Source organism: Salvelinus sp. IW2-2015, linkage group LG35, assembly GCF_002910315.2.
Source record: "Salvelinus sp. IW2-2015 linkage group LG35, ASM291031v2, whole genome shotgun sequence".
Lineage (NCBI taxonomy): Eukaryota > Metazoa > Chordata > Actinopteri > Salmoniformes > Salmonidae > Salvelinus > Salvelinus sp. IW2-2015.
In genome coordinates this window covers 7,010,764-7,023,677 of record NC_036874.1, presented here as the reverse complement: position 1 = coordinate 7,023,677, position 12,914 = coordinate 7,010,764, and the positions used below count along the sequence as shown (strand labels likewise).

General features: G+C 40.8%; 1 protein-coding gene across 3 annotated transcripts; it reads left to right on the top strand.

Annotated features, from left to right (window-relative positions):
- The first annotated feature begins 1,421 nt into the window (after nucleotides 1-1,421).
- On the top strand, nucleotides 1,422-12,908 carry tbx20 (T-box transcription factor 20). 3 transcript variants are annotated; one of them, XM_023979859.2, is made up of 9 exons: nucleotides 1,422-1,830; nucleotides 3,254-3,488; nucleotides 4,253-4,417; nucleotides 4,736-4,844; nucleotides 9,412-9,570; nucleotides 10,020-10,096; nucleotides 11,821-11,847; nucleotides 12,017-12,126; nucleotides 12,369-12,908. In XM_023979859.2, the coding sequence occupies exons 1-9, from the start codon at nucleotides 1,704-1,706 to the stop codon at nucleotides 12,707-12,709; spliced, it is 1,350 nt and encodes a 449-aa protein (XP_023835627.1). In that variant the 5' UTR covers nucleotides 1,422-1,703; the 3' UTR covers nucleotides 12,710-12,908. The 3 variants fall into 3 exon arrangements, with proteins under 3 accessions (XP_023835627.1, XP_023835626.1, XP_023835629.1); XM_023979858.2 differs by having other exon boundaries at nucleotides 12,014-12,126; XM_023979861.2 differs by lacking the exon at nucleotides 11,821-11,847 and having other exon boundaries at nucleotides 1,423-1,830.
- The last annotated feature ends 6 nt before the right edge of the window (nucleotides 12,909-12,914 follow it).

Here is a 12,914-nt window from a genome sequence, read left to right as displayed (position 1 = left end):
CATGTCCAAGTGCCTCTTTTCCCTTTAAACAAACGTTCTTTACGTTTTTATGGCTTTTGATTAAAAATAGTAGGCTGCTGGGGTGATTACAGCATTGTAATAAATGCTATAAAAGCATAATAACAATATTAATACTAATAGGCTACTAATACTRCTACTACTAMTAATAATAATAAKAAGAAGAAGAAGAAGAATAGTAGCCCACAACACACCAGAAAATGTCCAATCAAGAAAACAACATCGAAAAATAAACAAATGTAGGTGCAAGAGCTCGTACATAAAGCTGAAGGCAGTGAGGGAGTAAAGGGAGAGGGGCCATATTAGGGACGCACTGGTGTGTGTGATAGCACAGATTAAGCCTGTGATGCCCCTGCACTCTATAATACTGCACATTAGTGGTCCGTCTGAGGAGGCCTATTCTCACAAACATTGAGTTACTTGCAGGGTCAAATAGCCTACTATGTGTCTCGAGATTCCGTATCTCTTCCCCTCTCTATTTGTAATAAAAAAGTATTCGTTTGTATCCCAGCATTTATGATAAATCAGTCTCAGTAAATGATTAAATGTGTTGTAGAATAGATTTTTTGAACAGATTTTAATACGCTCCCAGTTGGAATGTGAATTTATATTATATTATGTTAATTAGCCAGTTGAAATATTTTTTTAAAGGTATAGGCCTAGGAACTCTCAAATTCTGGAGCTATGGATTCAAGAACTGTGTCGACATATTATAAACATATTCTGATGAAAGGTTTCGTTAAATTTATCGGACTCAAATTACAACAAAAAAACATAGCCTATACAAATCAGTATACATTATTATAGATTATGTGAGAAAGTGTGGCCTATATTGTACAATAATCAATGGGTAGGTATAACATTAGTTGAAATGACCACTGAACACAGGACATCTTCCATACTTTTAAATGTATCGAAGAATTTTGCAGACTTCCACAATCATAAACAAAATGATCATTATAGCAATTTGATGGGGCGAACAAATTGAAAACGATTGCTGATGCACCTCAGAAATTAAACATAATACCTTTTTTTACGGTAAAAGCTMAAATATGACGAAAGTTATAATTTTGTCCTAAATATTGACGATTATGCAAATGAAGCATTTTTTCTCAATCAGAGATGAGTGTACATATCATTTGATCACTCAATGGGCTACTTTAACTGATCGAATCAAGCAACAACAACAAAACAGTGCGTCCAGCCTATCTCTTGATGTGTGAAGTGTCGGGTCGCGGTTAGGTTCCMTCTAGATTTGGGCTAATGGTCGGAATCGGAAGAAAATGTGTTTTTAATAGGCTGTTGGGCTTCAATTCAGTTTGCAGGACAGTATGTGACGTCGACACTAAGGCGGCGATTGGCTGCAYACGATAGGGATGGAGTGGGGAGTGGGGTTGGCTAAAATTAAGAGCAGTGCAAAGATTCAACAGTCCCGATGAAGACTTTGCCACTGGAGTGGAGACGCACAACGATTAGTTGGTTTTTAACAATGTGTTCAACGAGTCAAAAACGGAGAGTGTTTTAATTTTGTTTTGTAATAGACGAAGCGCATACCTGTTCAAAAATCAGTCGAAGTAGCTTCCATTTTTTTCAGCGTTTTTGTGTGCAGCCTGCCAATAAATCTAACAGAGCTCACTCCGCGAGCGGTTTGTGCTTTTGGACGTTTTACTTGTACTACTCTCACCATGGAGTACACCTCTTCCCCGAAGCCACAGCTCTCCTCCAGGGCAAACGCGTTCTCGATAGCCGCTATCATGTCAAGTGGAAAAACGAAGGACAAGGAAACCGATGAAAACACCATCAAGCCACTTGGTAAGCCGATCGCACACAGTGTCTTGCATAGAATTCACATTTTCAATATAGCCTACAATCGATAGTTTCCTTCTTGGCTATATTGTTTGTTAGATTGTTTAAATCAATCTWGACTTCGATTATGCTATGGAGAACAAAAATGGTTGTCTATAGGCCTAGGCCTACTTCTATAGCCATAATGTTCTATGGGCCTATGGGGAAATGACTGAGAACCTTCATTTAAGATGTCTCACATGACGATGTTTTTATAACCTTTCACAAAATATTTGTCCAAAAATCAGGCAGTGCATAACCCCCGGTCATAGACTGTCAGCAAAAGTTTCAGTTCCAAGTTTTATTAGTCGTATGTACGCGATACGCATGGATATACATCATCCAAGGAAATTCTTACTTGCAGGTTCCATCTCGACAGTGCCACAACAATAAGAAACAATCAAATATACGAACATAAAACAATATTGCACGAGCATAAAACAATATTGATGGATTTTACAGATGTAGGCCTACGCAAATATGTATTCAGTAGGCCTATGGTTCACTGAACAGGCTCTGAATTAACCGATTATTGTATCCAGGGTCAACAAAAAGTGTATGGGATAATGAATCAGAGATATCAACATTATTTCAGAATTTTCTCTATCCAGAAATATCAYGTTGTGTTGGCTGTAGTGGTGCTTGCTGATAATTGCTAACATGTTGCTGAATATTTGATTCAATCAAGTTGACTTTCAATTTATCCAAGAAAAAAGTACAATTTAACGTTTTCGTCAAATAAATATAAGCATTTAGTGAATTCATGGAGACATGGGTTAGTAGACTAGACCTGTATGCAATTACTGACAGAGAAATATAACACGGACATTGCTGTTAGCCACATTCTTGTTAACTACGTATATCATTGTGAGTAAAAAAAAAGTGTTTTCGATTTAACTGAATATCTATTCGAAATAGAGTGACCATTTGTAGCCTACTGAAATAACCAATATTTTGTTTTTGTGATTCAGTTGCACTTTTGAAATTTGTAGTAGGCTAATTTAATGTCGTTCAATGGAAAGCAAATAGAAAAACCATTCATCTTAATTTTAATGTATATTCTTGCATTTATCAAATACCCCTCACATGTATTGATAATGTTTTAAATCGATTTGAATACAAATCATTGTATTGGAATGTATATATCTATAGGCTACTGGGCCAGTTGTGTTTCATTCATTTAAAGCTAAATAATAATAACCAATTTATGACATTCTTTAAACATCTATGCCTATGAGTTTTTACATTGCTTTAAACGTATATCAGGCTACGCAATGTAAAAACTCTCACACACACACAYAYATATATATATATAGATAGATATGTTTTAGCTGCAGTAAAAATAAACAAATGAAACCAGCATTTGAACATGGTGTTTTTTCATCCGTAGAACAATTCGTGGAGAAGTCCTCCTGTAACCAAGGTTTGGGAGAGCTGTCTTCTCTAGATGGGCTCGGAGATTTCAGCGGGAGCGCGCCTCCAGTGTGCACAGAGCCGCTGATCCCCACCACCCCCAGTGTTCCCAGCGAGGAGATGGCCAAAATCTCCTGCAGTTTAGAGACCAAAGAACTCTGGGACAAATTCCATGATCTCGGCACCGAGATGATCATCACAAAATCCGGAAGGTAAACTTCAATTTCTCACTGCAAAATATTATATAATCGAATCCTATATTATCGACACCACCTCCTTTACTTTTTAAATGTGAACGACAATTATAGCCTGAGACGCAAACTAAAGCTACATTTTATAATACCGTTATTAACCTATCTGATTACCCATGTCATATTGGGTAATTGGATGTTCTGTTTTGTATTTTGCAGGCTCAATTAATATTTTTTTTCAGTTTGTAGCCTATAATAACACTAATTTCGGCAGAGATATTCCGTTTTTTTACATACGTAAACGGTGCTATAATTGCACCACAAATCATTGTAGCGCACCTCCCATGCATGGAAATGTTTATAGTCTAAGGGTAATTATGTAATCGATTTACAACTCTAAATGTTGAGAAATAAAAACATTTTTTTATAAATATTTACATCATTTAGGCAAAATAATATTCCTCGAAAAACGTAATGCTGTTCAAAATATATTGTAGGCAAATATTCTCCCTGCCATGAATATCTATTAAAAAAGATATAGGGAATATGCCTCACGCCAAAAACATGTTTTATCAAATAGCCTACAGATAAAGGAAACACATAAACCTCATACAAAACGGGAGCTATTGATAATATTTATGGACAAAGGAATTCAGTGAAATATGATTCTCATCATCTTATATTTTACTTTGAGCCTAGGTTTGAGTAAATATTTACCTCAGCGAAAATGGTTGGCGTGGGTTTGTGTAGTCGTTGTGTTTACGGTCTCTCTTCCCCTCCAACAGAAGAATGTTCCCCACCATCCGTGTGTCCTTCTCGGGGGTGGACCCGGACGCCAAATACATCGTGCTGATGGATATTGTTCCGGTCGACAACAAACGCTACCGATACGCCTACCACAGGTCGTCCTGGCTCGTGGCGGGCAAGGCGGACCCCCCCCTGCCTGCACGGTGGGTGACTTTTTTTTCTCACTCGTCTCTCGTCACTGCGAGGCTTTTATGCACGAGTCGTTAATGTCAAAAGCATTCACAAAATGGTGTGTGGTAGTAGCCAATGACGCTAATTATTGGTATATGGATAGCAAATACACTATATGGCTTAGATAAATACATTTTGGAAGTATTTTTTAACTTGACCGACAAAGGTCTGCATTGGAACAAATCGGCCCTTTTGATTTTGAATGGCATGCTAATACGTCTTTCTGTGTTTGCATAGACCTTTTCAATTCTAAAATGTATTTTAATATACATATTGTATTTATATTGCAGGTTATACGTGCACCCTGACTCTCCTTTCACTGGGGAACAGCTGCTCAAACAAATGGTGTCTTTCGAGAAAGTAAAGCTCACCAACAACGAACTGGATCAACATGGACACGTACGTTATTGATTTGTCATTGGTATTGAAACATTGAAGCAGATTCATTTTATTTCTGACATGAACTGAAACATGAAATGACTAGAAGGCTGTATCGCCTAACCCGAGAAAACTCCCATACAGGCTATCCTCATTTTATAACTGATCGAGGACTTGTGGAGTGTTTCCCCGTGCAATATTGGATTTAAAAAATATTATCTCAAAGTGTAAACAATATTGACAAATGAAAATTATAATTTTGGGGGATATTTCTAAAATATGTACGGGAATTGTGTTTAGATGGGATTATAACGGTTTAAATAAATAAACATACTGGCAGATGATTGATGAAAGAATTGCTCTGTAAACTTTCCATAAAATCTCGTGGAATTTTCTCATGGGAAATCATTTTTTCCAAATCTCTTTCACATGTTATTGGGAAATGAAATGTTCTTAACTGTAAATCAGAGACGTGTTGGATTCAAAATCCACACGTTGCTTGGTTTCACCTGTGAAGATCCAGTTACATTTTATCATTTAAATTCATATTTTCTTTATATTCAAATCATGTTTTTTTCGGTAAGGGAAATTAATACGTCGTACATTTTAACGAGAAGCAGAAACATGTGCTAAACTAAAGAACTCTCAGCCTATAGTGCAGAAACGATAACAATAATGGAATATGTGTCCCATGCAACACCATTCATTTACATTATTAACAGTATTAGGCTAACATCATACACTGATTAGCCTACACCATACCAAACCAACAGGTTGTGCGAAAAACGTCTCCTTGAATGCATACACAAACACGTTTAATTTCGAGGGCATGTCCGTGGTATTCGATAGATAAAAAGAGTAGGCCTAAAGGCGAGAGCAATGCGAAATAATGACAAAACCAGATATATATTTGCTAAACAATGTGAACGATGTCATGGGATTTTGATCTTCTTGACGCAAGTAAAGACCGATAAAGCTGATTAGATAGGATAAAACACACCATGTTTCCTGTTGATCTAAAAAATATCTCTAATGGTTACCAATATGGAATTTAAGAGAGATTCGTGCACTCTTTTAACCGCACGAATAATTGGCATTCAAATAGAATAATTTTCGAAAACCTTGACAGTGAATGTCGTTTTGTAGGCTAGTCATTTGAAATTGCACTGACACAAGACACATCATGTTATAGTGCACCTGGCAGCTTTTAACAGGCAGCTTTCAACAGCTCACTCATTCTCAGGAACAGTAATTATGACTTGAGATAAGCCTGCATATTTCAAACAATAAATCGTTCTGTTCCCATTGCTTCCTATACATGCACAAGTTCAAGTTGAGATGTGTCAATTGTGAGAATTGTAGCTGAATGTTGATGAATGCAGGCAGTTCTTAGGACACCATACTATACCACACCTCCTTTGCCCAGTACAGTCTCACATACAGTATACAGTATGAATCTAGATGTGAATCCTAAGGATCTGAACCAGAGTATAGCAGACTAACTCCCCACAGCCACACAGCCACACTGTATAGGCTATGGAGTCAGATAAAGGAGAAATGGTCTTCATCAAATCAAATTGTACTTGTCACATGCTTCGTGAACAGCAGGTGTAGACCAACAGTGAAAAGCTTACTTATGGGTCCTTTTCCAACAATGCTGAGTTAAAAATAAAGATAACAAATAGAAAATCAAAATAGAAATACTGTAAATACATGAATGAGGAATACTGTAAATACATGAATAACAATAATGTATACAAATAACATGGCCATTACCGATTTGATGTGCAAGGGTATGAGGTAATTGAGGTAGATATGTAGATATACAGTGCATTGGGAAAGTATTCAGACCCCATTACATTTTCCACATTTTGTAAGGGTACAGCCTTATTCTAAAATGTATTAAATAGTGTCCCCCCCTTCATCAATCTACACACAATACCCCATAAAGACAAAGCAAAAACGTATTTTTTTTAATTTGAGAAAATCTATGAAAAAAAAAAAAAACACATTTACATAAGTATTCAGACCCTTTATTCAGTACTTTATTGAAGCACCTTTGGCAGCGATTACAGCCTCTGGTCTTCCTGGGTATGACGCTACAAGCTTGGCACACCTGTATTTAGGGAGTTTCTCCCATTCTTCTCTGCAGATCCTCTCAAGCTCTGTCAGGTTGGATGGAGAGCGTCGCTGCACAGCTATTTTCAGGTCTCTCCAGAGATGTTCGATTGGGTTCAAGTCCGGGCTCTGGCTGGGTCACTCAAGGACATTCAGAGACTTGTCCCGAAGCCACTCCTGTGTTGTCTTGGCTGTGTGATTAGGGTCGTTGTTCTGTTGGAAGGTGAACCTTCGCCCCAGTCTGAGGTCCGGAGCGCTATGGAGAAGGTTTGCTCCCCTCATCTTTCCCACAATCCTGACTAGTCTCCCAGTCCCTGCCACTGAAAAACATCCATGAAAAACATCCCCACAGCACCTTCACTGTAGGGATGATGCCAGGTTTCCTCCAGATATGACGCTTGGCATTCAGTCCAAAGTGTTAAATCTTGGTTTCATAAAAACAGAGAATCTTGTTTCTCATGGTCTGAGAGTCCTTTAGGTGCTTTTGGCAAACTCCAAGCGGGTGGTCATGTGCCTTTTACTGAGGAGTGGCTTCCGTCTGGCCACTCTACAATTAAGGCGTGATTTGTGGAGTGCTACAGAGACGGTTGTGATTCTGGAATGTTCTCCCATTTCCACAGAGGAACTCTGGAGCTCTGTCAGAGAGACCTTCGGGTTCTTGGTCACCTCCCTGACCAAGGCCCTTCTCCCCCAATTGCTCAGTTTGGCCAGGCAGCCAGCTCTAGGAAGAGTCTTGGTGGTTCCAAGCTTCTTCAATTTAAGAATGATGGAGGCCACTGAGTTTTTGGGGGCCTTTAAAAAAATGTAATGTAGTTAACCAGGCTTGTCAGTTAAGAACAATTTCTTATTTACAATGACAGCCTAGGAACAGTGGGTTAACTGCCTTGTTCAGGGGAAGAACAACAGATTTTTACCTTGTCAGCTCAGGGATTCGATCTAGCAACCTTTCGGTTACTGGCCCAACGCTCTAACCTCTAGGCTACCTGCCGACCTTCAACGCCGCAAAATATTTTGGTACCCTTCCCCAGATCTGTGCCTCGACACAATCCTATCTCTGAGCTCTACGGACAATTCCTTCGACCTCATGGCTTGGTTTTTGCTCTGACATGCACTGTCAACTGTGGGACCTTATATAGACAGGTGTGTGCCTTTCCAAATCATGTCCAATCAATTGAATTTACCACAGGTGGACTCCAGTCAAGTTGTAGAAACATCTCAAGGATGATCAATGGAAACAGGATGCACCAGGATGCAACAGGAGCTCAATTTCAAGTCTCATAGCAAAGAGTCTGAAATCTTACGTAAATAAGGTATTTCTGTTTTTTATTTGTTATTAATTTCCAAAAATGTCTAAAAACCCTGTTTTTCGCTTTATCATTATGGGGTATTGTGTGTAGATTGACGAGGGAAAAAAGTATTTCATCAATTTTAGAATCAGACTGTAACATAACAAAATGTGGAAAAAGTGAAGGGCTCTGAATATTTCCCTGAGTGCACTGTAGGTAGAGGTAAAGTGACTAGCCAACAGGATAGATAATTAACTGAGCTTCAGTAGCAGCGTATGTGGTGTTTAAGTTTGAGTGTGTGTGGTGTCAGTATGCATGTGTACACATGTTATGTGTGTATGGGCATATGTAGTGTGTGTATGTGTATGTGTGTGTTGGGGTGTCAATGTAAATATGTGTAAGTGTGTGGGTAGAGTCCCAGGCAGGTACTTCCTGTTTGTGTTTTTGCATGGAAGCAGGAAGCAGGAGGATAGAGTTATGTGCATTTCTTATTTGATTATAACCATAAGCAGCTTGTTGAGTGCTGTCTTAGTGCCAGCATCGGTTTGTGGTGGTAAATAGACAGCTACGAAAAATATAGATGAAAGTATGGTCTGCAACTTATCATGAGGTATTCTAACTCAGGAGAGCAAAAACTTGAGACTTCCTTAACATTAGAGAACGTGCACCAGCTGTTGTTAACAAAGAGACACACCCTCCTCCCTTCTTCTTACCTGAGTCTGCCATCCGGTCTTGACGATGCATAGAAAAAACAGTGAGATGTATATCCATGTCCTCATTCAGCCACGACTCTGAGAAACGTCGAATATTACAGTTTTTCAGGTCCCGTTGATAGGATAGTCTCAAACAGAGCTCATCCAGTTTGTTCTCCAGTGATTGCATGTTTGCCAATAGAACAGATGGCAATGGCGGTCTATTTGCTCGCTGACAGTCTCGTCAGGATGCATCTTCACAGAAGATCAAGATCAAGCAGAACAGCTAAGAGCTGAGAAAAATGTGTCTCAGACTACATGCTGTTAACATGTTTATCTTTTCTCTACTGCCACCCCAGTCATCCTCTCTCACTCGATCACCTTGCCTCTTCTATCACCATGCTCTCTCTTTCTACTTCCTGTCATCTCACTCCACATCTCGCTCTCATTCTCTATCTAACCCAGTGTTTTGCCTTCTCTGTGTCCCTATAGATCATACTAAACTCCATGCATAAGTACCAGCCCCGGGTCCACATCATCAAGAAGAAGGACCACACCGCCTCCCTTCTCAACCTCAAGTCAGAGGAGTTCCGCACCTTCGTTTTCACMGAGACTGTCTTTACCGCGGTCACAGCCTACCAGAACCAGCTGGTGAGCAGTTAAATCACTACTCAACTGTTCTGTACCAGGGTCTTATTTATTAATGCACACAACGTAAAACCAAAACAAGYGTTTCGTATTTGACTACAGTTACTCCCTCCTCCTTTCTTCCATGTGGTGCCTAGTGAACATGACCCAGGGGTCACCAGGGAGGACGTGTTCTGTTGCTGGATAGTGTTCACGGGTAGAGACAATATGTTGAATATAGGGGGTTGTATGGCTGGTTTACAGACAACATGCATAGGGAGTGTGTTCAGTTCTGTCTAAAGCCAGTTCTGCCACCCAGGTCCTCCCTGACTCCCTTTGTGTGTTTAGTCTGGCTATCCCATGGAAAAAGATAGAGAGAGCGAGACAGACAGAAAGGGAGAGGGATAAGAGTCTGAGACAGAGAGAAAGGAGAAAATAGCATCTAATCTGTTTGCGGGCCTCTTTCTTYCCAGATAACCAAGCTGAAGATCGACAGCAACCCGTTTGCGAAAGGCTTCCGAGACTCCTCCCGACTGACGGACATGGAGAGGTACAGGGAATTTTATGTCTTTGCCTGTTTGTTTATTTCTGTCCGGCGCGGATAAGATTAACAACGAATAGAACTGGAGAGAGGGTGAGATATGTCGTGTTTAGAGCTACTATAGCTATGTTTAACTCATTAGCAATGGCACATGTTCGTGTGGTTTATTATTTCTGCTCATATAGGAGTGTGTTGGTTGTTGTGTGTGTGTGTGTTGATGGTGTGCTGTTGTGTTGCTGTGTGTTGTCGTGTGTGTGTGTGGTGGTACAGTTTTTGCATACGTGTGTGTATGTTACAGAGAAAATAGAGAAGAAAAAGAGGAGAGGACACTGAATTTTGGTTTTCAACTAATGAAGAGACTGTTTACAAGTATAGTGTTGGTTTTTATTTTCATGCCGTAAATGGTCTGAAATTTGTTTCTATATATCTTTTGTATCTAGTGACTTCCCCGGGTGCAATGCCAACCCAACCATATATAAACTTCTGCTAACACGCACGCACGCACGCACACACACACACAACACACACACACACACACACACACACACACACACACACACACACACACACACACACACACACACACACACACACACACACACACACACACACACCCACACACACACACACACACACACACACACACCACACACACACACACACCATCCATCCAAAGGAATTTTTGACCTACAGCCAAACAAAACACCACTTTTTTTTAGATTGACCAATTCCAGCCACTATTGCCAAATCACTTATAAATCAGACCATCACCTTTCCCAACCAAAAAGCAAATCAGAAGACTGCAAGAGAACAGCCAGACAACCAAACTCCCCCTTTCTGCTTTCACTTTTTGGAGGCTGTGAATTAGATCTTACAATTGATCTTCAGGAGCTGCAGAAATCACATTAGTCTGAGCGCCACTGCACTAAAACACAGTGTAATTTGATTGGCTGCTGTGACTGATTGAAACCAGCCCCCTGCGTCGTGGCCTACTGTGGCCTCTGTGCCGGACAGGCCAGAGCTGATAAAAACACACGCACATTTGTACTGCGCCGCTGACAGATATTGCACTTTCCTAACCTAATTGGGGAGCTAATGTGGACGCATGGCTCTTGTGATGCAGACCACTCCTGTCCAACCGACCCTCCTCCTCCACCACCACCATATCTGTCCCTCTCTGTGTCACTGAGACGCTGTCTGACAAGGCTCACAGGAACTAATGCACTTTTTGTTAGAATACACAGACTAAGACTAAGACACACACACTGCTTTAATTATGTACTTTGATACTTAGAAAAKAAGGATTTTTGCTTTTATGCTCCAAAGAGAAAGAGGTATCACAACTATTGAAAAATGTTGTTGTGTATTCTGGGCTACATTATGTGTGATTTTGTTGCACTGGCATTTTATAGACCGTACATTTTCCTTTATAACTATACTGTTATGGGCTCGTTATTTTTACATACAGTACCTAATGTGTACAGATATATTGACTGTGTGTACAGATATATATTGACTTTGTGTACAGATATATTGACTGTGTGTACAGATATATATTGACTGTGTGTACAGATATATTGACCGTGTGCAGATATATTCACTGTGTGCAGATATATAGACTGTGTGCAGATATATTGTGTGTGCTGATATATTGTGTATCTATTGTCTACATGCTGTACATTCAGTATTGTCTGTCACCAGTGTAACTATAAAAGATATAATTTGGGTTATAGGTTACTGCAAAGACATGATATATCTTGGTGAGTTGTTTTGGGGTATTGGTGTGAATGCAGATACAGCATATATTGGACTGAATGTACATTTTATATTAGAATAGGATATTTTCATATTTTGGTGTGAATGTACCAGTATGTTTAAGAGTGAACATAGAGATATATTTTGGGCCTTTCTCTTTGGTTTTTGCTGCAGGGAAAGTGTTGAGAGTTTGATCCACAAGCACTCGTACGCACGGTCGCCCATACGCACCTACGCAGGTGAGGAGGAGACACTGGGGGATGACGGCCACGCCGCACAYAGGGGTAAGAGAGTTGGTCACACACTGATGATGKCATCACACACGTTTCACAAGATGCACATCATGCTAATGAGCCAAATGAGGGCCGTGCAGTGGTACTACTACCTCATTATTTGACCAAATAATTCAAACATCCGTCATTCACATAAATGGAGCACTAGAATGCTGCTGAGTCAATGTGGTGCAACATCAATGACAGTATTATAGTAAGAGGTATCTAACAGTGTTTCTCCATCTCACTCTAAGGTTCTGCGTTCACCGCCTCTGACAACCTCTCTCTGAGCTCCTGGGTCACTGCCACCTCTGGTTTCTCAGGCTTCCAGCACCCCCAGTCCCTCTCTGCTATGGGCTCCAGCAGCGCCTCCCTGGCCACCCCCTTGCCCCACCCCATGCAGGGCTCCCTGCCACCTTACAGCCGGCTGGGCATGCCCCTGACACACTCGACCCTGGCGGGCACCATGCAGGGCGGCGGGCCCTCCTTCCCCTCCTTCCACATGCCCCGCTACCACCACTACTTCCAGCAAGGCCCCTACGCTGCCATCCAGGGACTGCGCCACTCCTCCACCGTCATGACCCCCTTTGTATGACTCCCTCTGGGGTGACTGCCTGGCCGAGTAGCCCCTCATCAGCTACAACTAAGCTTATAGACACACTTCCACACACAAGTAGATAGACTCACCGATTTGTCCGCCTCAGCATCATCACCCATCGTCACCACCGTGTCCTTGTAAATAATAAGCCCCCTGGCCGAGGCGACTGACTGGACGACCTGGAGAGGCTGCCTGGCTGCTG